The sequence below is a fragment of the Taurulus bubalis genome, assembly GCF_910589615.1.
Source record: "Taurulus bubalis genome assembly, chromosome: 7".
NCBI lineage: Eukaryota > Metazoa > Chordata > Actinopteri > Perciformes > Cottidae > Taurulus > Taurulus bubalis.
Genome location: NC_136595.1, coordinates 22,482,851 through 22,510,223, shown reverse-complemented (window position 1 = coordinate 22,510,223; position 27,373 = coordinate 22,482,851). Strand labels below are relative to the sequence as shown.

Genomic DNA, 27,373 nt, shown 5'->3' with positions numbered 1-27,373 from the left:
AGCCCTTTTTTTGTATATTTGCCACCCTTAACGGAGCTGCGGATACATCTTTATGAAAAGATATCAGCATCAGGATCCTCTCTAAAGAATTAGCAATTCACATTTGGGGAGAAGTGCTTGCACAAGGTCTCCATCTTTGACATGTTTACTGAGAGCAGAGTAAATGGTTCCTTAAGCAGCATCACTGTTGTGTGGATGAGGGTGTTCAAAGAAGCAACTTTAAGATACGCTGACATTTTTATGAATAATTGATATTAGATTTACCTTCATAAAAAAACGATCTGTCTAAAAAGGGTTTCCGTGTTGCAAATAGCCTGTAAATGACTGTAGAGATCAACCTGAAGTTGAAAAGACCTTTTAAAGATAAAACCCAAACCCAAATCGTTATATGTGAGCTTTGAGATGCACTTGTCAATATGTTACAAAAGCATTTTGTAATTTTCTATGCCCACATCTGCTTCTCTGTGCCGGACCACTCACAGGTGATGGTGTCACGTGTGGCGCGGGTGTGCAAACGCGATCTGGGTGGGTCTCAGCGCGTCCTGGAGAAGCAGTGGACGTCGTTCCTGAAGGCCCGTCTGAACTGCTCCGTTCCCGGTGATTCCCACTTCTACTTTAACCTGCTCCAATCCACCAGCCCCATCATCAGGATGCACGGCAGGGACATCATCCTGGGGGTGTTCTCCACACCGTCAAACAGGTACAACACACACATACCAAAATAGACTTGTAAGCAAGTTAAGGAGCACACACATGTGCCTTTAACACATAAAAAATAAATATTTTAACCATTTATTCGTTATTTTTAGGTATTAGTTTATTACTTTTAGCCAACTATTTTAACCATATTTTATCCATTTGTTTCAGCTAAATATTTCAATATCTCATTCATTACTTTTAGCTATTTTAACTTTTTCCTTTCAACAATAGTTCCTACATGACACTGCTGACACTGTCTGTGGAGTAACCGGGTCATGATTTCTGGAAGAGACATTGCTGCTAAGTTTTAAATTTTTTTTGCCATATAGTCCCTCCAGCTATTGTCTCCAAAACTAGCCAACTCATCACAAAATAATCTAGATTGATAAACAGTTAAGAGGACACATTTGAAGTTAGGGGTGAACTGTCCCTTTATTTATATTTACCAGGGTATATTTTTGTATTCACATTGTAATTTCTCTTTTTTCAAATTGCTATGCCTCAGACACCACTATGTATTACTACTCCACAATCTTTCCACGTACCCCAAAGCAAGAGCAGACCCTGGTTGGCAATCACGACTCCAGATCAATAATCAACCTGTCTGCCTTCAAATAAGCCTCATTTGTGTGTATGTGTATATATGTGTGCATACGTGTGTGCCTCTGAGGGCTGAAGTGGAGGGATTTCAATACTGAGGGTGTTTTTTCAAATACACCGACGTAAAAAACACTTCCTGACATACTTCCCGTGGAGATTGAGATAGACACCCAGTGTGAAGCAGCACTCACACGGCTCACCTTGGAAATTTAGTGGACCACCACTGTTTGTTCCTTCAACTATGAAGTCGGAAAGAGCAAGGCCTCCTACTCTCCAGGCAAATCTCCAGAGAAATGAAAGAAGCTGTGTGGAGGTACAAAGGTCAAGATTCTGGGGTACAGAGTAATTTAAGACACATGCAGTGCTTTCATCGAGGACACAAGGGCGATTTGTTGAAAGACAAGATTAAATTGAAAAAAGGTGAGAGGAGACGACAGGAAGGATGCTGTGTGGTAAAGGGAGGATTACTGAAGACTGTGGGTATTTGTGCAGCCAAAGACGGCACAAACAAACCAGAGAGACTGAACAACAGCGAGGAGGAAGGAGTGTGCAAAACTATTTACCTCGGATCCTCTTGATGCATTAGATTAGAGAAGCTCTAATGTTCTGAAGTGAGTGTTGAGTCTTACATTTTCTTTCAGTGGGATGAGATAATTCCTCTTGCTGAAAGTGTAAATAACCAAAACACTTTCCTTTATTCCAATGTCTCTTTTCAGACACAGTTAGCGTAATCTACTTATTGTGCTTTGTTGAAATGCTGCTTTTTCCTTTTTTGTGTGCTATTTTTTAACATGAGCAAGAAAAACATGATCCTAATATTATACTACTTATTGAGAGGAACATTATAGTGTGTTTGTAGGGATATCCTTCATGCATCCCTTGCATTGGACAGGGATAAACATACTGCACACTTTAAAATAAGACGTTGCTCAAATCATAGAACATTATGAATGGCCGTGCTATAGCTTCTTGTGTCTGTCGTGCAAGACGTTGAAGCAAACGTATATAAATACTTCCCTGCTATTTGACTCTGGTCTGGAATCAATACAGCGTCTCACTTAAACGCAGCCAGCAGCATAGTAATCATCTGTCAGTGGTCCCAGTATAATACCCTCTTCATTTTAAGAATAAAGTGCTGTCCCAGTTGCAGGACAGTGTCTCAAAGCAGTGGACTCCCGGTAAGAGACAGCAGAGAAAGAGGGGAAGAGGGGTGGGGAAAGAGATAAATGTAAAAGGAGAGAATACAGAGAAGAGAATTAAGAGGGTTGAGAGACGGATGTGGAACTCAAGGACAAGGAAGTCAATAATGGACAACACGTGCATCCCTCGCTCTTCCTGAGATCTAAAACTGTTTCATCAGCTGCATCTTATCTACGCATTTGGAAGGACTACGCTGCGAGACCGAGCCACTGCCCGCAGAGACAGACGGATGCTTTGCACACACACACACACACACACACACACACTTGCACAAACAAACGTACAATGGTTCCCAGATAACGGTATTTGCGGCATGCCACCGAGGAGAACCAGCTGAACACACACCCCTGCTCGGGTAAACTGCCACTGGGTCCTATTTTAAATAACTGCCGGCCAAAAGAGAGAGAGAGGTTTAGATGGATGGATAAGGAGACGCGTGATGGAGGAAAATGAGCACAAAGCGAACAAGAGAATGTGTGAGGTGAGCTGCAAAACTCCCACTGGCCCCGTGTGGCCCACTGCGGCACACTGGCTTAGTGCTCGCCAGACAAATTGCTCTGGCTGGCAGCTTGCAATGAAAACAGCATGAAGCAGGACCTGTGGAGGAATAGCTATTCTCTCCTGTCATTTGGCCCTGGGCAGCGTATAGGGTACTGTGGTATGGGAATATCTGGATGAAATCAAGGTTTAACTGCCCCCCCCCCCCCCCAGAGTGTCCCCTGGACTCTGAAGTTACTCATCTCCTCCTGTGCCCACACACTCCAGGGATCATTTTACAGCCACATACCAGCTCCTCAAATGTTATGAAGTTGCTTTTGTGGTATCCTTCAGTCTCTTCTTCCAGCTTCTAAAATCACCTCCAGTTGTTAGTTCCTTTGTGCATCCACCTCTGAAGCCCCAGGCCCTTCCTCTGCAAGAGGGATGAAAGAAGAGCTCGGATTTCCTACTGAGCACCATGTGACTGGGTCTGCACTCAGACTCCTGATGCTCGGGGAGGTCAAGGAGGCGTAGGGAGCAACAGCAAACTGGAAAGAGGGAGAATACAAATATGAGACCATTGGGGAGAAGAAGAGAAAAGAAAGTGCTTTCTGCTTTAGTTAGCAGCTCAAATAAGTGAGAACATGTCGGAAGAGAAGCGGCGAGATGTCAAATGGAAAGGCTTACATCATGCTGCACTGGACTGGTACTGAAAAACAAACACTTCATTATTTCTTAGCTGTTGTTGTGGCAGCTGAAAACGTCTATTGCTGCTGGAGCAGACTGACGTGGGCTCATTAGCCTTAATAGAGCTATGCACGAGTGCAAGGAAAACAGCCCATGCAAAGTAAAGTAAATCTAGTGCATCCTGAGTGGGTGAGGCCACGTTTGTTTTGGGCTGTAAAGAATCCCATGTGACTGGGTCAGACAGCAGGATGTCCCTCTAGGAAAACACGGCAGGGGAAGGGAAATGAGGAGGACAAGGAGCAGGAGGAGAAAAGGTTTACTGTGCCAGGAGAAGTTTGACATGAGGGAGGATGCGCACATATGCAAGCTTGTCCCCCCAGGCCTGCACAAGTAGAGAAGGCAGGGGATACATAGTTATGTGTCTAGCAAGCGCTTGAGAAATGGGTCTGGGAAAGGAACACTGTGTGTAGTTGACAGCTGAGCCATGTCACTAGGAGTTGTTACAGAGGTGTTCACGAGCCCACATGAGCCTGGATAGTCAGGCTAGATAGTGAGGAGAATTCCCACAGGGATCTCATGTGGAAAGGTTAAGAAAAAGTAGGGGAAATTAGGTTGCTTGAATACCCCCCAAAAAAAGAACAGGTGAAAGGTTTCTGGTATAATAAAATGAATGACCGAATAATATTAAAGTTAAAGATAAAGGGTAGAAGTTCAAGAGGTATGAAGAAAAAAGTCTCATAAGGTTGAAAGGTTTTCATTTGAAACTTTCTGATGTAGTTTTGATCGAAGCTATGAGTCTATAAATATGTTAAACATATCCAGTATCTCTGATGCCTCCAAGAGGTTTACTTTAAAGAAGGTGTTTGATATTTTGGTACTACTAGTTGTAAGTCGTCGGTGGTTGCCTAGTAATAGCACTCCCAGCCAATAAATAGTCACATAATCCCTTGTAGCGCTGCAATTGTTTCCATACTTCATTTTTTTGTACAGTTTTCAACAAGAATATTATGTTCAGTTAATTGGTGTGCCATAAAGGTGCTGGTGGAAAGATTTGTTTTGCATTTGGACAGATTTCTGCTTGTAAAATAGCTTGTATCTTTCTGTTACTAGACTAAGCTAAGCTAAATATATTTATGAGAATATATCCGGGTCCCCAACACCAAGCTCCGCACCATGGGCGACCGGGCGAACTCTTTTAAGACTGGCCTAAAAACCTTTTTATTCAGGAAGGCATTCTTTTTCTTGTGTTGATTCATTGTCAGCTATTCATTTTTCTTTTTTACATTTTTTATTAGGGGTTGCTTTTACCATGTTTTAACTATGTTTTTATTTGTTTTACTATATATTGGCTCTGTGGCACTCTGAGTTTCTGAGAAAAGTGCGTTTAAAAATTAAATTTATTATTATTATTAATGGTATCAATCTTGACAAGAAACAAATAAGCGTAAATTATAAAACGTTCCTTTAAAATGCCAGGGGAGTTGTGTTTTCCTGAACAAATAAAATACCTTTTTGGTTGATTGGACAACATTGTTTGGTCATTAGTTTATTCCATCGTGGCGGCTAAACTCTTTATCGGATTTTTCAGGGGGGGAAAAGGGTAACAAAGTTGATCTGAAACCGTTCTGTATACATACTAAGTATAGTTGAAATCAAATCAAGTTAATCAATTAAGTAAACAAACACAAAAGCCTTGAAAAAACTAAAAATGATCTAAAAACACAAAAGCTTTCTGTAAAACAAAACAAAACAAAAAAGCACTATTCAGACAATCAGTGTGTTGGATTTCTGACCTTTACATCTATAAACATTTGGACATAAATTATATAATTATATCCCATATTTCACAAGGTTTTTTACTTTTTATATAGTGTGCAAAATGTAGTCTCTACAATTTACCAGAGTTGAACTCCTAATTAGAGGATTGAGCTTAAAACTTCCCCTGACTCCCACATTCTTCTGCTCTTCCTCGTCTGCCCTTACGAGGCATCATCATGTGTCCGCGAGGACCGACTGTGTTGTTCCAAGCTGTCAGAGAGCTTGTTAAACAGTGAGGAAGTACTTTAGACTCTGCAGCAGTCCTCTCAAACGGACATGCTATGCATCTTGCCTGGACAGCCTGTCACTCAACCCGAGTCAAGGAGAAAGAGTGAAGGACGAAAAAATGCCGATGGAGACAGGGGACAGATAAGAAAGTAAACAAAAGAAAGTTGTCTCAAGTGTGCAAGGCGACTGAAAGAAAAGGAAAAAGCAAAAGCAGGAAAGACAAGAGAGACTGAGTGAAAATGAAAATAATTAAGAAAATTCAGAGAGAAAAACAGCCCACGGCCTTTTTGGCTTACTTCTGCACGGCCCGACACGGGGCAAACCCAGTGACCTGCCGGGGTTGGATAAGGTAGAGAAAGGAAGCCAAGCTGGCAACCGCTGCACAGCTGGCAGACATGTCACACATAACATCTGGTGCCGGCGGCCCTGAGAGAGACACACCGTATCGTCCACAGATTTGCCTGCAGCTCCGCCACGCTGGCCGGGGTTGAGTCACATCACTGCCTATGAATGATAAGTACTGAGGGAGACGGCGTGACCTGATCAAATGGCACATCAGCAGAGCACAGCTCCCTGCTGCAACCCGAAATCCAGCCTCTGGGTGCTGCCTTGCCAAACAAACCCTTTTGTGGCCTTCAAAGAGGCACTCAACAGAAACACCACTCAGAATCACGGGGGATGGCCGCACAGACCCTGAAATTACCACTTGGGCGTTTATTTTATTGAGAAAGAAAGACAATAAGAAGGCGAGGACCAGATGGGTATGTGTGGGTTTTTTTTATAGCGGCAGGTTGCAGGTGACTCAGCCTCCCAGGGTTTTTCAATGCGTGTTTATCGCTAAGGTATTAACACTTAGTCACAAGCTCTCACACCACGCATAACCATTAGTCATTGAGGAGGGCACATTCGGAGCAGAGTTGAGTCTCGGTGCACGAAGCACGGGATGTTTTTTAAAACTCATTCCTTATCTCATCCTGACACTGCTCTCTCTATTTCTCTGTCTCTGTAGTGCTTTCTCCAGCCAAAACATAAAAAGTAACATCAGGCGAGAGATCGTGTGTGTGTGTGTGTGTGTGTGTGTGTGTGTGTGTGTGCTGGTCCTTGTAAACCTTACAACACATCCCAGTAAAAAGCCCGGTGTACCTTGGAGGCTGTTTAACTACTCGTGAACTCAGCAACAGGGAACAGAACATCTGTTCCAAGAAGTGTCCATAGCTCTCTCTCTCACACACACACACACACGCACACACACTCTCTCTCACACACACACATACACACAGAGAACGACAAAATATTCAGTGACTCATTTCCTATTTCGTTTCATATTCCAGGAATTCCAGCCAAGATCTTTTCATGTGTCAAATCGAGCTATTGCATCCGCTGCCTATCTATTCTTCGCCCACGGTGATGACAGCATCTATCTTATCCAGTCTTTCTCTTCATCTCAGTAACAATTTCCTTTGTGTTCAAGTTTTGAATGTCAAATATATGAACAGCCCAAATCCAATTTGTCATCTTCGCTGGAAGCCTGTCCCTTTCTCACTCTCACAATTGACTTTCTACATTTTAACTTCTTCCCTTTTCACATTTCACAGTCTATTTTTCCATCTAGGTATTATCTACCTCGTCTTTTCTCGTTCCGACACTTATTCTTTCGGCACTTCTGTTGGAAAGTAAAGCCCACTTGACATCGTACTGACAGTCATCTTGTGTCAGTTCAAAGTGTTTTATCAATCGACGGTCCCTGTCTCAATCCACCGCTGTCTCACCTCTCGGTCTCATCTCTGTGTCTCACCCCTCTGTCTCTGTAGTATCCCCGGTTCGGCGGTGTGTGCCTTCGACATGGAGCAGCTGGCTGGGGTGTTTGAAGGGAGGTTTAAGGAGCAGAAATCACCCGAGTCCATTTGGACGCCCGTTCCAGATGAAGTCATCCCGAAGCCAAGGTGCAGATGGCTGTAATCAATTAATGCACCGGTATTCCGGCTGTTATCAGAGGACTGTATTATGAATAACACATCTTCAATTCACTCATCAACTGTTCTTGAGTGGTCTTTTTTTTAAATTTCATGACAAAAGTAAATATACACGTGCAGGCAAAAACATTTAACATTTCAAAACTCGTGAAGATGCCACTTATGGGCATTTTTACAAAAAAACATATTTACATGGTGAAACAAGTTGATTATACGCACGTGTAATTTAGAATGCAGGAAGATTATGCACATGATATTACAGCCTGTACATACTTCTGAATATTGCATGGAGGTGGGAGATTCGTATTTCTCAAGGATACAACAGATCTCTCTCTCTAAAGACATATCGCACGCAAATATTCCATCACTTGCCAAATACTTCAAACATGAGGTTCTTATAACTAAATCAAATCAGTCTCTTGTTGAAACTGTGGTATGTGTCTGAATGTGAGACACTCAGACAGTCTAGACTACTTCATTATACATCTATATCTTTACCGAGGCCTGAAGTATTCATAAAAAACATGTTCTGTAACTTGTCCTCAGACCCGGTGGCTGTGCTGTTCAAGGTTCCAGGTTCAATTCCTCAAACTCGTTCCCTGATGAGATGCTCAACTTCGTTAAGACCCACCCTCTGATGGATGAGGCCGTCCCGTCACTCGGACAAAGACCCTGGATTGTCAGAACCATGGCCAGGTGAGCCTGAACCCAGATTGTGACGGGCAGTCAAACATCAACACTGTCTCCTAGTGATTTGTTACTAGGAGACTGGGAAAGATGAATATCTGAGAAAGTTGAAAAATTGTTTTTTTCCCCCTGCAATACAATATTTAACTAAATTGTTATTACGGTTTGTTCATACTTATTTTTAGACTTCTTAAGGTTAGGAAAAGATTGCAGTCTTGGTAAATATTGAAAAAGGCAAAAGTTTATTATGTTTCCATCAAGACATATTACTAGTATAGAAACATAATTTATGTGCAAAACATGATGAGTTTCTGGTAAGTTTTAACAAGCAAAGTATGCATGCTGGGAAGTCTGCTAAATGTGTTTAATTTGATGGGTTAAGTGAAGTACGTTAAGTTAATTCATGATTTTAAGACATTGTCTTAGTTCTGAAAGGGTCTGAAAATGAAAACAACATTTTTATTTGACGATGTTTCTCAGTGTTTGGGCTGTGAACTCCAGCTGTTGAAGTTAAACTGGTTTGGTGTTGAAGCCTCTGGTAGCAGGCAGCAGCTGTAGCACATCAAGTCTCACATAAATGCACACATGCCTCTCTCTGTCTGTCTGTCTGTCTCTCTTTCTCTCCCCTATCTACCATATGTAGTCCCGCTGCCGACCAGCCAGCAGGGGATTATGGGGACTGGATGTATGTGGAATATTAAACGGCCGACACAGCGTGGCTTCTATTGTCGTCTATTGTCTCATGCACACAGGATTGTGTGTAGTACAGCAACACTCTGCTGTTGTTCCAAGACCGACACATTTACTTGACTGATATTATTAATGACTCAACGTTTGCCGTAATTAGTTTAATATGCTAATGTGATGAGCAGTTTCTTCTCTATGGAATTAATTTAATTTTGCAGTGACTCAAGAGAAAATGGCACAATAAGATTTAAATTCACAAGAGTCTGTATTTCACAGCTAAACCAATCACTTGTTGCACTTAAATCATAAATTTGCCTCTTAGAGATGCTTGACTACATGCTTTTATCTTTTACGGGGAAAGAAAGTCCCAAATGAGTCTCAGAACTCTCTGGCATTAATGCAGTGCTCTATCTCTCCAGGTACCAGCTGAATAAGATTGTGCTGGATACAGAAGCCGGGCCTTATAGAAACCAGACCATCCTGTTCCTCGGGTCGAGCAGAGGGACCATCCTCAAGTTCCTCATCATGCCCAACCAGGACAACACTGTCACCAACAGCAACATCTTCCTGGAGGAACTGGAGGGATTCAACCCTGAAAAGTAAGACGTTAAAGCTAACATTTTTAGAAATATGTGTATTAGCTTTGCCAAGTGTTAGATGAGAAGATTGATACCACTCACATATCTGTTGGTTAAAAATTAAGCTGCAGCTGTTCGCTTAGCTTTGCACTGCAAACAAGGTAAAACAGCGAGTTTAGCCACGTACCAGAACCTCTAAAGCGCACAAATTAACACATTATCTATTTTGGTTAACTCCTAAAAGTGTAAAAACGTCACTGTGAGGTTGTTACTTAACGTGTTAATTAGTGAGCTTTAAAGGTGCTGATTTATTTATTTTTTACCATTGATTAGAGCCACGCTTGCTGTTTTCCTTTGTTTCCAGTATTTCTGCTAAGCTAAGCTAACTGGCTGCTGAAAGTAGCACATATATGTGTTGCGTGGACATGAGAGCGGTGTCAATCTTCTCATCTAACTCTCAGCAAGTCAAACAAGTGTATTTCCCCAAATCCCAAACTATTTATTTTTGCCACAAACTTGTGCAGTAAGAGAGATTGATATAAAATAGCTCAAGACATACTGTACAGCAGAGGAGGGGAGGAAAGGGTTAACTGACATCCGGGGTTGATGTATATACAGCGAGGGGAGCTGGTGGTGTGATACGCCTAGAAAAAGAAAAGGCATGACATGTCCTGGAAACATGATGTGTCCTGAATTATGCAGAAAGCCTCACCTATTCTTCGAGGGATACTCATAATTGTGCAGGAGCTGAGAGGATACAACCCCATGCAGAGAATACAAATAGGGCAAATAGAAAAGAATAAGATTAAAGGCTAATATTCATTATCGAGGCATCTGAACATGTTCTAATGAGGTGGAGAAATACTGTAGAATGGCAATAGGGCCAAAAAAACATCAGAAAGTAATGAAATGATAAAATCATATTATCCTTCATCTTGACCAAAATTACCTCTTATTCAGTCTGAAGCTAAATCATATTCAATATCTGGATCTTGACAAAAGATTGGAGTTGGCTCCTTGTCCTTTCCTAATTAGCATTTTTGCATGAGGCAGGCAGCTTTCAGGTTTCATTGGATGCCCACCACTACGTAATGAACACGGGGTACAATGCCTTTTCAATCTTCATTTCAGCTTTTGTTCTCTCTTGGGATGCAGTGTTCCACACAGTGGATGGCTGCAGGGTGGGGGGAAGAAGATTGTCACACAGATGCAGGAAGATTTAGCTGGTGATTGTCTTTCACCAAGGCTAATTAGAGGCATTTAAAAAAGAATAGAATATGCTTCTAAACACTAGCTTCCTGTCATGGTAATTGTGCCCCCTGATATGAATACCTTTTCTTTCTGCAATAAGGGTGAAAATATGATTATTTCTCAAACCAACTGGCTGGAAAACACACTTCCTCCCTACAGTAGAGCCAGATCTACTCGTGCTGTTCTTGTTTAATACTTAATTTAACTTCCTTCCTTCCTTTCACCAAAATATGCTCACCAATTTGTGTCTCAGCTTATTTGTTCAGACTTGACAAAATGAGGGATAGTGATGGGAGGTGAAAATGAAGGGACTGTGTGATGAATGAGCTGGTGTGGACTGGAGCCAGTGTGCAAGGGGTAATTTGGTGTGCATGGTAGGCCCAGCAGGAGGTCAGTGACAGTCCGGCTGTCACAGCAGGCACCCGGCTAATCAGGAGACCGAGCACAGCCAAATCAGATCTTTTATTTCCCTTTTCTGCTCCAGGCCAAACCCAACCTCACCTCACACACACAGACAAAGAGATGCCTTGTGCCCTGGAGTAAACCCCAGGGAACACAGGAGCAGGGCCACTGCCACTGTCATCTTTTAGGAAGTCAGCGCAGAGAATACTGCGTTGTGATTGGCCGGTTGCCATAATGAATCTGGAAACGAGAGAGATCCACCACTAATAGAGCCTGTATCTTCTCCTAATTTTCTGACATTGGTTCTGTTCCTCGTGTTTTCTTTTCATGATTCTCCCGTCTTTGTTTCTCTTTCCTGCATTAGTTGTTTATTGTATTGTTTTGCACTCCCTACATCTCTCCCCCTCCTTTTCCCTGATTTTCATGATATTGGCTGTGAAGAATGACTCACAGCTTGGCCTTAGCAGAATGATAGATTCTTCCTAATGACTGTGGGTCCACCACAATGTCATTACCATAAACCACCCCGATACAACTGATGCATGAGTGCACATGTGCATAAAAAGGTATAAATCCGCTGCACGAAGGCAGGTCGGTGCCGGCTATCGTAGCTCTAAGTGGCAATTAGAAGTGATTCAGCTGCTGGCTGCTGTTTTTTGATGGTCAGCGGACCTCTCGAACCTTTACAATCAGCACAGTGCATATTTGGATCGACATTGTAACATCTGGCGACTCGGCTATACCTCTCATCTCTTTCACTTTTATTATGGCCTTTATTTAAAGAACTGTTTATGTTTGTTTCTTTCACACCGAGTCGTGACGGATATTGTTATTTCCTGCTGAAAGGCTCAGTGATGTCAGAGGTTTAATGTGCGGTCTCTGTCTGGTAATTGAAATTGCCTCATGCATTTTTGTTTGCGTTCTGTGTGTGTTGCAGGTGTGCTGAAGACTCTCTGCAGGCCAGGCAGCTGTTGTCTCTGACTCTGGATCGGGTTAGCCACACTCTGCTTCTTGCCTTCCCCTCCTGTGTGGTCAGAGTACCAGTGGCACGATGCCAGCTCTACTCCCGATGCATGAAGTGAGTCTGCACCAAACACTGTTCGTAAAGGAGCATTAAAAGGCTGCAGGGCAGCATAATAAGAAGTTAGGTGACAAGAACAACAAGTGTCCTTGAGCGTGACACTGAACCTCTGCCAGCTCCGGGGTAGCTGACCTGAATTTTTCCTGCAATAATAACCGTACTACAACTTAATACCGACCGTCCCTGTGCCCTTGAGCAAAGTGATAATGTGTTAACTGCCTTATAATACTGAAATGAGTCAAAATGCCATAAATGTGCCAGCAAATTGAAAGAAAATCTAATAAAAGCTGTTAGTGTAATACTTTACCATTACATAGAATGCTGTTATTACCTTTGACTGCAATTTTAACTTTATCACAGATACACCATCATTTTAACAGATAATACTACAAGTAGTCACTGACATAAGCGTAAAGCATTATATGGTAAATAAATGACAATAACAAACTATAATGAAGCTTATGAGAATGATAAGGACAATCTTTTTGTCCATATAAAGATGCTCCTTTTCACTTTCATTCTTACAGGTTCTTTTTTAAGCTGTTGTTTTGTCAAATGTGTCTCTGTTTTAAAATGGCTTAATGTTGTTTCAGTAGTTAATGTGTTAATTATTAATGAGATCATATTTAGCATAGCAGCTACTTTATTTAAAGGTGGTAATTAAAGGTTTTCACCTCACCCTGCAGTTATAAGATTATCAGAAGCTCCAGAGAAGTTTTTGTTATTCAGGCAGTTTGCCAGTATGAATGTGTTTAACGAAAACCGAAAGTGCAGCAATACCCCGAGTCCACTAATCCGACATAATTAAACGTAAAAATGCATATATTCAAAGCAATAAAGTTCCACCTGCATACAGCCACACAAGCACCAGGATACAGAGTCCCTCTCCCTCGATGGCACATTGACTGGGTCTACTCTACTGACACACTAACACAAACCTCCGCACACGCCAACACATCAGGCACGCGGTGTGTTCACTGAACCAGGTGAGTCACACAAGCGTGTAATCCAGAGCACATTAAGAACCGCTCACGTTCTTCCTGAGGTCCGTTTAGTGTGTGAGTTTATGTGTTTAGATGAGAGACTGAGAGTTAATGTTTTGTATGTTCAAAATGTCATAGTCACGCTTCAGCAGCTTCAGGTCGGCTTTTTAACCCTTGAAGAGTGTTTGTGAGTGCTTCCTTTCCTCACAGCTTCCAGTCCACATGGTTGGCTTTTTTTCCTGAAATCTTTAATAATTCAGTTTTACAGTCTGCTTTGCAATGCATGCAGTTACAGATTGACGTTTTAACCTTTTTTGACCCCACTTGCAGACCCATCATTAAAATGTAATGCTGTGCAGCTAACCACGGATGTCAGAGGTTTTACATTTTATCAGTCAACAACAATGAATCCCTTTTAGGCTACTTGACATCTCTGCCATCCATTTTCTGGTACTGCAGGTTTTTAGATTGGTTCCCTTTTAGGCGCACAGTAATTTCTATTAATGATGCTAGTATGCTTTTAAAAATGTACTTACAGAGACTTGCGTTTGTCTTGAGATTAGTAGTCCTGAGTTTGTGGTTTTTTATTCAACCTTACATTATCATTTCATTTCAAACACTCTTTTTTTCTGCAGTCAAGGGGTTTCTAACATCTGATGCTAAAGAAGTGCAGTTGAAATATACGTCATTCATGAACCATGTTTTCTGAAAATCAAGCTCAGGAGACAAACGGCAAGCAAGTCGAGCATTGCGAATCTGTTATTGTGAGGAAAATGTGGGGAGTTCTTGCATATAATAGGTTACTGTTGGACAGATCAAATCCCAGAACGTCTCAATGTTCTGCACCGAGGTTCAGGCGAAGACATCTTAAATTTGAAGTACACTAAAAAACTTTTTCCAAACCTTTTATCTTCATCTCCATCTTCTAGTCAAGAATTAAGTTCCACGCTTCACTGCGAGACTGCCTTAATTAAAGAGCCAGTGTTCATTAAATATAATATTCATAACTATGTTTTCCCTTGTGTTTAATCTCCAGAAACTGAGAATCGTTGTGTTTTTCTTGAGCTTGGTATGAGCCGTTCGTGTCGATAAGAAGTGGGTCATCTTCACGGAGTACTTCATGTTGTACCGCCTCGTTTCTACAGTAGCCCAGAATGGACAAACCAAACCTTTCACTCTTTTAAGTTACATGTAGGCCACAGTAGTTCTCCGACAGCCTTGTGAAACTGTGGTAAAGTGAGCTGCAGAGTGAAAAACGGTGGTATCGCCAGCCGCTGCCACCTGACTCACGTTGTTATTATGGTATGGATGGCCTCCGAGCGAGGTGAACGCAGTCTTGGAGAGGGAGGAGAGCGCGGAGGCTATTCAGTCGGTCACAATCTTCAAACCACAATCAAATGCCACCAAACCCGAGCCGCTCTCCCTTTAACTAAAGAAAGCATTTGAAATTCAATCTGTTTCTGCTCTCAGCTACATGTCCACCCTGCCCAATATTGAAGTAGATGACAAAATATTCCCTGTGATGAATTCTCTCATCAAGCAAGTTTCAAGTCCTAAGAAGCTTGACATGAAGAGCTTTCTTGGATGTAGGAAATAAATATAAAAACTCATCATTTGTAGTTGATGGGCTCAGATGTGCAAAAATAGTTAATATGAGATCTGACAAGATGCCCTGACTTCTAGTATAGACTCGTTGACTAATCTAATATTACATAATTTCATCAGGAATGAAAATCATGTGCCCTTATGGAATGTGTGAAAGAGATGCAAATCGAGCAGATCAGTATTTACATTGAAGTTACATGAAGACATTTGAAGTGAAATAGCGATTATTTGCGGTTCATTGAGTAACTTGTTATCCTTTGCAGGAACTGTATCGCCTCCAGGGATCCTTACTGCGGCTGGACCAGAGGAAGCACCTGCTCTTTCCTCAGACCTGGGACCAGGTATGACACCTCTCTATTCGCATATACGTTACATCATCGTCATACCGTATACAGTACCTGGCCTGCATCGACATACTGGCACTCTGGTCTGGTTTATTCGTGGTCTGTTTTGTTTTACCGCCTTTCCCTCTCCTTGATCTACAAGTGATTTTTTTTTTGTTTTGATTTGATTTATTTCCACTTTTATCATCGCTCTCAAGGTTATTTCTCCGACAGCACACCTTACAGTAGCAGACCACCCGTAGAAACGCCCCATATATTATTTATCTGGTCTGGAAGTCCTTGGTTCTATCAGACTACTTGAGCGTCTGAGTAACACCTGTGCCCTCTAAGTAACCTGTCACACAGTCTGCTCTTTGTACATTATTGATTCAAGATGTCTGCTGCCGCTGTTAAACACTACTATGTTCTTTCACTCTGCTTTTTATCAGGTGGTGGCCATATAACACTGTGTACTTGTGTGACTGAGAGCAGAGTTTAGAGTTTGTTTCTCTGTTGTGCAACCCTGTCTGTGTTGTGCATGACGTACCCAGACACAGTGTCGTTTGGATGTGTGTGAATGTGGTTGTTTGTGTGACCTCTCTCTCTCCTCCTGCTACTGAATGCAGGGGTCTTGCTCACCACCAGTTGTGGCTGCCTCCCTCCGGTGAAATCAAATCTTTCTTTAGTCATGCTGCTTATTGAATTAGGCCTTCAAAACACAGGTGTAGTGCCAGCAGAACAGACAACATGGGTCTTTAGACCACCTCAGGCTGCCTGCTTATACTATTAAAGGCCTCTGTGTTGGTTTTGATTTGATTTACCAAGGGCGGTCAACTCTGCAATCGATTTTGCTTTGAGTTACTGCGGATTTCCTCTTTGTGGACTAAATGCAAGCTCTCTTTGCAAACTGACGCCAGAGGAGAGCTCAGCGGTTGGTGTTAGATCTAATTGCACTTTCTGAGGAAAAGAAGTTTTGCATTCTTCAAGAAAACAATACTGGGAGAAATGGTTTATGATTGGGTTTTTTGTTGTTGTGTCCCAGAGTGTTATTATTGAACTGCTAAACAAGGTGTATCAAAAACATATTGTAATCTTACTATTGCTTTTCCATTTTGCTTGTGTTTAGGTGTTATAGCTGATTCATTATATCGATGTCTTGGATACTAATTTTACTGAAACTTGTTGTGTTACACCTTCATTTTTAAACAGAGTCTGGTTAGTTGTTTCCAGTCTTTATGCTAAGCTAAGCTAACTATCTCCTGGTTCTGGCTACATACAGTATTTACCGTACAGATGTGAGAGTGGTGTTGAGCTTCTTGGCGAGAAAGCCAATTGTGAAAATGTTAAACTTCTCCTTTAATAAACTTTTTGGGTGAAACTGTAGATTTTAGTGTGGAAGGAAATCTTTGCCAGCGTGAAAAAATTACTGATGTTGGGCCGTTTCTGAGGAAGGAAAGTTTTATATTCTTTATGAAAATAGTTATTGTGGGTGTTTTGGGAGGAAACATGGTTTTATGTGTGGTTTCATTGTTTTGTCCCAGAGTGTTATTAATATACTGTAAACGAGGTGATACAAAACGTTTCTCACCTTCTTTTGCTTCTGCCAGTGAGAATATTTTGACTGTTTATCTGAGTTATTAAGTATTCAATCTTATTTGCAACATGTAATGTTAAGGTGTTATAGCTGATTCAACACATGGATGTATTTCTAAATCAAACTGTGATTTATATTTTATTAGATTTGCTGAGCTACTCCACCATTGTTCCCCAAAGCCTCTGGCAACTGCTGAAGTGACCCCTGGGGTTCAAGTAGTCCTGGATTGGCAATCATTACTGTTAATACGCAAGCATTTAACATGAATACACATGTGGTCTTTATCACGCTCCTTTTTATGATGGGGACTTTACAGTTTGGGGAAATGTGATGGAAATAACAAAACACTGTAAAAACCAACACACATACACACACAGACACACAGACACACAGACAAAGCTAATGTATACAAAGTAAATGACTCACAATCCCTGAGAGGCAGCCAAGTGAACACAAAACATTATTCTTTATTAAGGTGACAACCCGCTGTTTGTTCACAGAGCACTTGGACTCATTTGTCACGGGGAGTTCTAGGCATTAAAAGCACAGATGTTGGCTGCGATGCTGCCTGAGCCTTTAGCTAATTGCAGAATCCCGACTTCTCAGTCACTTTGTCCCAATGAGCCTCTTTTTTTTGTTGTTGCTCTGATTCTTCAAGGGTTGTTTGGAGGCCAAATGGTGATTTGGTGTAAGCGCTATTTGGGGGACCAATGTAGATCTTTAAGTGGTAATTTACTTCTGTGTAGAGAATTTCCTATTTAATCCAAAGTGTTGTTTTGTATGACTCCTGTCCACAAAAGACCAAGCAGCGCTTGTTGTATCCCTTCATATCAACCAGAATGTAAAGCAGGCCAATGAGCCATTGCAAGTGAAGAAAGATGCATTTCAAACATGCTTCAGACCCCGAAGGCTTGTAACTTTGAATAAGCTCCCATTTCTCTAAATGTTCCTTTAATTGGGCTTGCATCAGGTCTCTAGAGCGTGTCTGCTGCCAAGTGCTCACTGATGGATCCTTACTGAATCAAGTCTTAGGAGTTTGATCACGAATATGAGTTGAGTCTCCGTCAGTTAGAATCTAGTTCATTCTAAAAAGCCATGCCCTGGAAACATCAACTTATAGATCATACATTTAAGTCAAAGGAATTGTCAATTAAAGGAATAGTTCCACATTTTGGGATGCAAATTTAGCTAAACCAAAACTCATGGTGTGCTGCTTTTTGTGGTGATAAGACAAATGAGATATAGCGTGTTTATTATTGACCTTTTAGAGGTGCTGGTCGGCAGATTGTTTTTACCTGGACCGAGTATGGATAGTTGTTTCCAGTCTTTATTTAGTCAGATTTTAAGGCACACAATTCCCAACTTAATTAGACATGGTCATTACGTATAGTGCTGATTAGCAAGTGCGTGCTTGTGTGTGTGTGTGTGTGTGTGTGTGTGTGTGTGTGTGTGTGTGTGTGTGTGTGTGTGTGTGTGTGTGTGTGTGTGTGTGCGTGTGTTTGCAGTCTTCCCACAGCAGATATTCAATCATTGAAACCAGAATGAAAACCTCCTGTGTGTCTTATTTTGAAGTGGATTGGAAATGCATTACATTATGTAATCATGATTGCAATGCACACACATACACACACACACACACACACACAGCCTTTTTTTTCGCATCTTGGTGCTGTTTTTCCCTGATATGAGCCATGATTAAGCGCCGTTGTGTTTTTCTTTGTGTGCACCTGGTCTCTGTGCTGTTCTCATTTCCTCTCTGCTTCCTCACCTCATCATGTGTTTTTGTCCTTTGAGTTTCTGTTGCTCCCCTGTTGCCTGAATGGGAAATGAGTTTTAAAGCTTGAGGATAGAGTTGTAGAAATAAGATATGTGGGAATTTCTGAAGAATATGACTAAAGTCTGTGGTTTTGTTGAACGTTTACTTTCATGACAGGTGACCTTTTATGATGATCTTCATAATTTGCAGTATATTTGAACAGGCTCCATACCTTAAGTTCCATATTAATGACTAAAACATATTTCCCTACTGGAAAACATTGAGACATTTACGCCACAAATCTAATGTGAAGACAAGAATGCTGACCTAGAAATACTCCTAATTCAATGCATTAATTCACATAATTAATGCCCCTGTCGGCATAAGTGGTTATCCTTGAATTATAATGGTGATTATTGCAAGAAATTAGGACGCTCAAGGGAGCTCTTTTGCTGTTTTAAATTATTTTATTTTTCTCACTTTGTCAAAATAGAAACAAGACAATCAAAGTGTTAAAGGAGCTTATATATATATATATATATATATATATATATATATATATATATATATATATATATATATATATATATATATATATATATACACGCTTCCTTGCAGCTTGTCCTCTGCTGTAACATTGAGAGCGTTTTCCTCTATCGGAGAGGATCTGTGCTGTGTGTCGGTGGCCGTGTCGCGGGCCTCCGTGTCCTCTGATTAATGACTGTGTCTCTTCTCCTCTGCAGACTGCCGTTCGAGCAAGATGTTGAACAGGGAAACGTGGCCCACTTGGGTGACTGTGACGGTAAGGGGAATGTGTGTGTGTGTGTGTGTGTGTGTGTGTGTGTGTGTGTGTGTGTGTGTGTGTGTGTGTGTGTTTGTCGACAAGTGTGAAAGCTAATAGCTCTCTTGTCTGTGTTATGATCCTTACGTAACGTGCCTATCTAGGGTAAACACCAATACAGTAAAAGGAGAGGAAGAGCTTGGTAGTTTCCATTTATACAGAGGAAATCTGTAAATAAACACAGTAAAAAGTCCCAATCCACCTCGGTGCTCTGTAGTTTCTCGCTCCTCCCCAGAGGAACAACCAATCTCGAACATGAAGACGGTCGGCTAGTCTCGTTTTGTCGAGCTGGCAGGAAAATCCCTGTGTATGTTTTAAAGCTAACTTTGTTCTTCCCACTGTTTACTCTGTCCTCACTTGTATACTATCTTTGCTTTGGTCCGGTAGGTTCTGTTTCAAATACATGTGGTTAATTATATTCCACTTCAGCTTGAATTCCCCTTGATGTTTTCATTTTTCTCTCTCTCTCTCTCTCTCCTGTTATGAAAATAGAAGTGGTACACAGCAGAGCGAAAATCTCTATTCCAGATACACAGAGGTTTTGGATACTCCCACGACGCCCCCCTCTCTTTGATCTGAGCGCTAATTCCAATGCGTGCAAATTAATCCTTCACTTCTGAAAGTTCCCCGAGTTCATGTGCCATGCTCCCTGAGAAAAGAACAGATACATATTGCATAATCAGAAGAACCCACGAACGGCTCTAATCCCGTTTCAGATGGGCGCTCTGTTTGATGCTGCTCTCTCACTTCAGGTCCTCTGACCACCAAAACCACGGGGTGAGCTCTGTGATGGCTTGATGCTAACTCTATGCATGGTGAAGTTAAGATAGTTATCTGCCTTTATTGATCACATGTGTAGCCCCGTATAGAACATGTGCTGGGGTTTAGCCCTGCTCTGAAAAACAGAAAACCCATGATCTTCCAAAAGGGTTATTATATTTGAAACAGAATAGGTTGTGCATGTATCCTGCTTTTGATTCCTGCAAGTTAGTTTTTGTAAAATATCACAAACTGGAAGAAAATCTGATACTTATTCTCCACAAGGGAACTACACTCCAGCAAATAATGTGTTGTGCGGGAAGCGTGTAATTAAAGATACAATTTCTATGATCATTACTGTACTTCTGTACTACAGCAGCGGGTGAGAGATAAACATGATTACTCTTGCTCCGTGCTAATGGAGTGCCTTATAAACTCTAGTATTGTATCATCTTGCACTCGTTATATCTCGACCAATGGTGCAAGGTCTCAGGGGTCAGAGAGAGTAACGACACCGATACTCACTGCACACTGTAGATCATCACAGCTCTTTTTCTCCTGCTATGATGTCTACCAACCTTAAAGGACTGCTACAGCGATTTAATATGACATTTGCATAAAGTTGGGGGGACTTGTGAGAAAGATAAAGAAATCAAAGCAAACAGAAAGCCTATGAAAGTGCCTATTCAACAAACGCTGCCTTTATCCCTCATTTCCTGTATTTAATGCCGTGCTGCATGCACCTGCAACTTTGTGTGAGGTGGAATATAAAAGCTGAGCGTCGTGTCAATTATTTTGGCTGCCTAATCTAAATTCACAAAATAACTTGCCAATTATTTATTTCAATCCATTGTGAGTCATTCATTCCAATTTTCTTCCCCCAAAGCAGCAGACCTACCCATTTCTATAGGACGCAATATGCCAGCTCTTAGTTGAGCATAAATGATTGTTTTCTTAAATTATATTACTAAAAGATAATTTTTTACAATTGGCAGTAACATTAATATAATTACATTCACCATAAGTACTTACTTTGGTTTACTCCAGACATTCTTTCCTTGTCACATTTAACTTTTATATCCGAATAGTCTGGACCAAGCCTCAAAACGCTACATGTGACAAAGCTCCTTCCAGAGCAACAAAAGACATCACAGAACTGTTTTACCAGCTGTGTAGTGTTTGCCATGCTTAGTAAATTGACTCAGACATATGCTCTCTAAACTGGCCACGAATGTGAAGCAGAATATCACTTTTTCAGATTTGTATCCACGAAAGAAATCTGTGTCGCAGCGATGAAAGAGCAGCGGCCCCGATGGCTGCTCCTCTTGGACCGGTGTCAAATAGAGACGTGCTGTCCTGCTCCCTGGCCGTGCCTTTGACGTATATCTGAGCTCTGAGTCGCACTTTGCGCCCGCGTCTGATCCAGTCATGAAATATACCCGAGCTGCACTCTGCTGATGGAGGTAAGCTCTGTTGTGGCTAGACGAGCGAGAGAGCCGCTGGGTTGACATGGCAGGAATGTGAGGCAGCATCTTTGCGAAGGCTGCCACTTAGACAGCACTTTGTCTGCGATGTTGTGATGACCTCGGTCTATTGGCTTATCTTATCATATATTTTTTCTTATTTGACACTTTCATTGTCTCTGATATGGATGATTTCCTCCGTGTTTCCTGTTCCCAGTTAACGCTCAGATCATCTCTCTTTGTCTTCCCGTAAGACAAAGATTCCTCCAGCCATCTGAGAAAGCAATGTTCACTTAGAGGAAGACAAAGAGGCGCAGCTTGAGCTTGTTATGACAAACTGTCACTGACACTGTTAAGACTCTATATATACGTCTGTCAGCATCTTTCTCTGTAATTCTCTCCACGTACCTCATTCTAAACGTACACAGGACACATACTGTACATCTGTGTACTTACAAACACACACAGATGCTCACACACACACCAGCACTAACTCTTCAGGGACCTGGTTCGGTGAACTAGACACAAGGCTGTTGGTTGCTGAATATTTCATATCTCTACATCCAACTCTTTGCACATGTCTGTATCTTGACCCAGCAGATGGGAGGTGAGATAAGGTGTCAGCCTATCTACCTCTCTTTGTGGGAATTCTGCAAACTCATTTTCACCCTTCCCTTTCCGCAAAGAAGAGTCTACGTTTTCAAATCGAAGTTTATACAATCTTCAGCAGTCACTGATCCTAAAAAACAGTTTTTTTAATCATGATTATCAATCAAGATTGTGGTTAAGCTTGAAGTAACAGGTCATGTTAAAAGCCCTCCCAACCGGAGGTCAGGGTAACTCTGCAGCACAAGATTATTGTTATGGCAGAAAAGCATTGAACACATTGACCTTTTACATGAATGCAAATTCTTTTTCAATTTCGATTCTCTATTTTGTCATTTTTTTTAATAAACTACAAGCTAAACAAAGCTAATTTGACCTCTTCTGGTAGCTAACAAGTATTCAAATAAAAGAAAATCGGGCATTTACAATGGTAGAACTACAGAAAACTCATACATGTATGCAATCCGATATGAGGTTACAGATAGACATATTGTTTAAAGGTTCTATATGCGTGAAACATTGTCGAAATAAATCATTTCTGCAAAGTTGACAATGGTTTTCACAACTGAAACGTTGTACATATGTCATAAATGGATCTTTTTTATGTTTGAGCCTCTTCGGAAATCTTAGAGACGTGTGTCTGAAAACCTGGCCAAATAAAACGGCTAGTGAGAATTTGGATGAACTGGCCCTTTAAGGTTGAGGTTAGGCTTGTTATATTACGATTTTTTAAAAGAGGGATTTATGCTAGTTTTGGCTTTGCAGCCAAGTCATTTATTGTGCCCTAGCCTTTGCTCCGCTGCTGCTCCAGTGCCTTTCCTCTCCACCATGTTTCATCTCTCTCTCCAGCCCCAGTCAGTGCTCCACTCATTCCAGAGCAGCCTTGTCGTCAGACCTCAAAGGAAGATGGATGGACGGCCTTACTTAGAGCCCAGCTAACTGCCTCCCCTTCCTCCTTAGCCAGAGAGAGAAGCGGCTGCTGGAAGGAGAATCGATTTTCATCTCTCCTCTGGCTGATGGCAGTCGAATAGATATCAAGGGTGATTCTGCAAAGGGGAAAGGAATGGGGCTGAGAAGAGCGGGGATGGGGAGATGAAACCGGGTAAATCTGATCAAGAAGTAGAGAACGGAGCGAAAAAGAGATTGAGGGATCATAAGGAAAAAGGCAAACTTTGAGGACGGAACGGGTAAAACGGTCCAGAGGATCAGAAGTGCAAAGTCATATGGGTGAATACGAAAAGAAACGGAAAGAGGGAACAGAAAGAGAGAGAGAGAGGCTAGAGGAGGAGAAAATGGCGAGGCGGTGGGATAATCACATAGGAGAGTGGGGAAGCTTTGAGAATGGTGGGAGGTTCAGGAAAGTGAGAGGAGAGGGAGCATGGCCGAGCCGGTGTGACAAATAGACTGAGAGTGCCACCGGCGTCTCCTGTGTCACAGCGCTGACACTGGCCTCCTCGGTGGGCCTGTGGCCAAGCTGTAATTCTGTCTAGGGGACGTGAACGGCCTGCCTCGCACCCTCCTAATCTTCTCTTTTCGTTCCATCACAGAGCTGCTGCCCTTCTCCTCACTTCACACTATAGTTTCAAATTATTAATCTTTGGCATCATTCAGTTCTACTGAATTTGGCATAAAAGTGAACGATGGCATCTTTGCAAAAAATCGTAAGTGCCAAACTATACGAAGAAGTGGGGTGTAGCGCAGGGTATTGGCTTTTGGTTGTAAATATCATCCCCAAAACACACACACACCAAATATTAGTATGTAGAGACATGCCGTTGCTCAAACCCTCTCGGATCAAAGCAGAGTTTGGAAGCACAATGTGTAATTGAGACGATGTGTTGTGGGAGGGGCACTTTGATGAAAAAGATGAGGTCAGAAAAATAACTGGGTTCAATTATGTGTGCGTGCGTGTGCTTGTGTGTGTGCGTATGTGTGTGTGTGTGTGTGTGTGTGTGTGTGTGTGTGTGTGTGTGTGTGTGTGTGTGTGTGTGCGTGTGTGTGTGTGTGTGTGTGTGTGTTTGCGTCATGGAAAATGGTTATTTCCAGGCCTGGAAAAGTCCTTGAAAAAAATAAAATCCCAAAGGTTTTGGAAAAGTCATGGAAATGTGTTATATTCATATGTCGTTCATTTACGCTGAGTTTGAAATAATTGATATGCTTTTAAAAGAAAGACGCTCAAAATATAAGCAGGCATACATACAGGTATCTATATAAATGTGAATTCTATTAATCAAACTATTGTCTCATTCATTTGTGTCATTTAAGGTTTACTGTATGCTTTGGAATTCTCATTGTTAGTTTAATTACTATATTTTCTCACTTTTTCATGTTTACACAGAGATTTCACAAAATGTTTGGTCATGGAAATTTGGTTTAAAGTCATGGAAAAGTCATGGAAATCCATTGGTCAAAATGTGTATGAACCCTGGTGTGTGTGTGTGTGTGTGTGTGTGTGTGTGTGTGTGTGTGTGTGTGTGTGTGTGTGTGTGTGTGTGTGTGTGTGTGTGTGTGTCTATTAGCCGATGTGCTCTACGTTCTCTCAGGCTCTAAGCAAGCTAACTTAATTGTTGTTCGGTAATTTTGTGGGTCCAAACAAACACAGCAGCCCCGTGAGCGGTGAAGGGACTCAGCCGTCCTGGCATGTGACTTGCATTTCCACCTGCTACAACCACATTTTATTGCAAACAAATGCACTAAGAGCAATTTTCAAGGCTTTAGTATCCACCCTGCATTCACAGAAAGTCCCAAAACGTTTATGTACTTTGAGTTTCACCTCTTTAACTTTCGAACACACATCAAAAGACACTTTTCAATGTCATGTTTTAATGCTTTTCGGATGGAGTGTAAAGACATATGTTTTCCTTACCATCTATAAAGCAGCTGGCATAATATGTTTGTTCCATCTTTAGTCTGTAATGTCACATTTACACTCTGGTCACACAGTGTGGGTGCATTCACACTGGGATATATAACGAAAAAGATACATCTCAAATTGTCAACACCCAAGGCTGATAAACACGCGCACACACAGATTATTATCAGTATAAAAGCTGTTTCCATTTTTCTGTTAATGCCAATTTACACCATTTTCAGCTCTTCATCTGTTGATCGTAACTAAAGAAAACTGTATGTCACCCAGTGAAAAGCTTTGAAAGACTTTGTTGTATTTTTAATAGTTTTTGGACAGCAATAGAGTTCTTCAGCACAAAAGCCAATGTAATATCAGGCTGTGGCTACACAGACAATACTTGAAAGAAGGATAAAGACATTTTTATTACATTTTCTTCAATGGTCTTGAAAGGTATTACATTCATTCATCTAAAAGAAAGTCTTAATTGGTATTAAAATGTCTGAAAGCAATCTTTCAAAAGTCTTAATATACTAAAACATGGGAATTTTTTCTTTTTATTTCATCGTTTTTTGAAGTAATTTATCAAAACGTCCTTCGTCTTTGTTTCTCTGAGCAGGAAAGAGGAACCAACAACGCATTACATTTTGATTATAAAGTTGGTCATCAATTTAATTCTGAGTGGCCTTAAAAAAAGTCTTAAATCGACTTAACTTCTTGAAGGAACCCTGAACAACACAAACTAACACCAGTTGACCACTACACCTCAAAGCTGATTGGTCTCCAGTGTTCATCATGATTTAGGATTCTGCACCTCCTGCAGACCATTAGGAAACTGTCCGACCTGTCGTGATCAGTGAAGCTTTCTCTGACTCCATGTGCTGATATTGTATTCCTCCCACTAATAAAGTATTAATTGTTGCTTCAACCTCTATTACACTTCTTACTCTGCCGTGCCAGGCCTGCAATTTGCAAAGAAATGAGTTGGTCAGAGCCACTTGTGCCCAGAGTGTGAGCGAACAATCCTGCTGGCAGGAGAACAGAGCGAGTAATGTCTGCGTGTGAGCAGTCGTGTGCCCTCTAAAGTATTCGTCTCTTCACAGTGGACAACTTGGCCAGCGTGACAAACTGCAGCTGGATTTAATGCCGGGTTCAGTTTTAATGATGTTTGAGCAGAACACGCCCCGCTGACAGAAATCACCTAACTAACTCTGAACTGCCCTGGCGAGTGTGTTGGAGTGTATGAATCGAGGATGTGTGAACGTGCACGTGACAGGTAATAGAAACCATTCCTGTAAACCGCGCAATGAGTCAGATTTGGTTTCGGTGTCGACAGACTGTATTGCATGTCAGGTCCACTTACGCGAGGTTATCGCGACGTGTCGATTGGCCGGCTTTCAGTTTTTCCAGGTCGTGACCCTTGCTAGCAGGCCGATAAGTTACAGCATAAACGTGGGCTAAACAGTCTGTCAAACCTCCAACTTCTCTCTTTTAAATTACCACGAGGGTCTCTTAGCTCTAAAGGGAAAAGATTCTCATGTTGTTGGTACCTGAATCTCCCAGCGGCATTGAGCTGCACGCTGCCTCGTTTTATTTTGCTGTTTGCGGGCCTTTTGGGGGAACAAGTCAAATTGTGTTTGCACAGACAGCTCATCAGCTAAAGTCAACTCTGTTAAAACAGCCATCAAATAGGAGTAAGGGGTGCTGGAGACACGTCCTGCTTCATCACGTTCCCTCGACGTTCCGACTCAACACTTCTCAAATCTCTCGTTTCCTCCATGTTGATAAAAGGGAATAAAGGCTTTCCAGCGAGCGCACCATTCCAGACGCTCACCAACTCACACACGATCGTTCACACTCGTACGAACACATTCGCCACCCGTTTCGCTGTGAACTCACTCAGCCATAATGACATAGCTGGTGTTACCACAGTGTAGCTACAGATGGAAGCAATTATGGTGCTGTGAAAATATTTCCCAAAGAAAGGCACTGTTTTGACTAGTGGACCAGTGGGATGCAATCACTCAGTAATTGAGGTCCACTGAAACATCAATGAGGAGAAACTGGAATGGAGATTCCTTGTTGTGCCGTCATGTTGGAGTGGATGACGATCACCGCAGAACCAGAACCGACTCTGTCTGTGTCCCCGGTGGATGAAATTTTGTGAGGAGCTTTGTCCAGGAAAGAAAATTTGTTGGCAAATTTACGACCGTGGTCTCATCCAGTT

The 27,373-nt window shown here is 41.7% G+C and overlaps 1 protein-coding gene across 1 annotated transcript in view; it reads left to right on the top strand.

The window, feature by feature from the left end:
* The window catches only part of sema6bb (sema domain, transmembrane domain (TM), and cytoplasmic domain, (semaphorin) 6Bb), a gene marked incomplete at its 3' end in the record, with an annotated part of 59,400 nt that overhangs the window by 19,246 nt on the left and 12,781 nt on the right, over window positions 1–27,373 (top strand). The window contains exons 9-15 of the mRNA XM_079221276.1: window positions 483–700; window positions 7,521–7,652; window positions 8,229–8,378; window positions 9,476–9,655; window positions 12,225–12,365; window positions 15,220–15,297; window positions 19,373–19,431. Of these exons, the coding sequence (XP_079077402.1) occupies window positions 483–700; window positions 7,521–7,652; window positions 8,229–8,378; window positions 9,476–9,655; window positions 12,225–12,365; window positions 15,220–15,297; window positions 19,373–19,431 (958 nt within the window). The remainder of the gene's footprint in view (window positions 1–482; window positions 701–7,520; window positions 7,653–8,228; window positions 8,379–9,475; window positions 9,656–12,224; window positions 12,366–15,219; window positions 15,298–19,372; window positions 19,432–27,373) is intronic.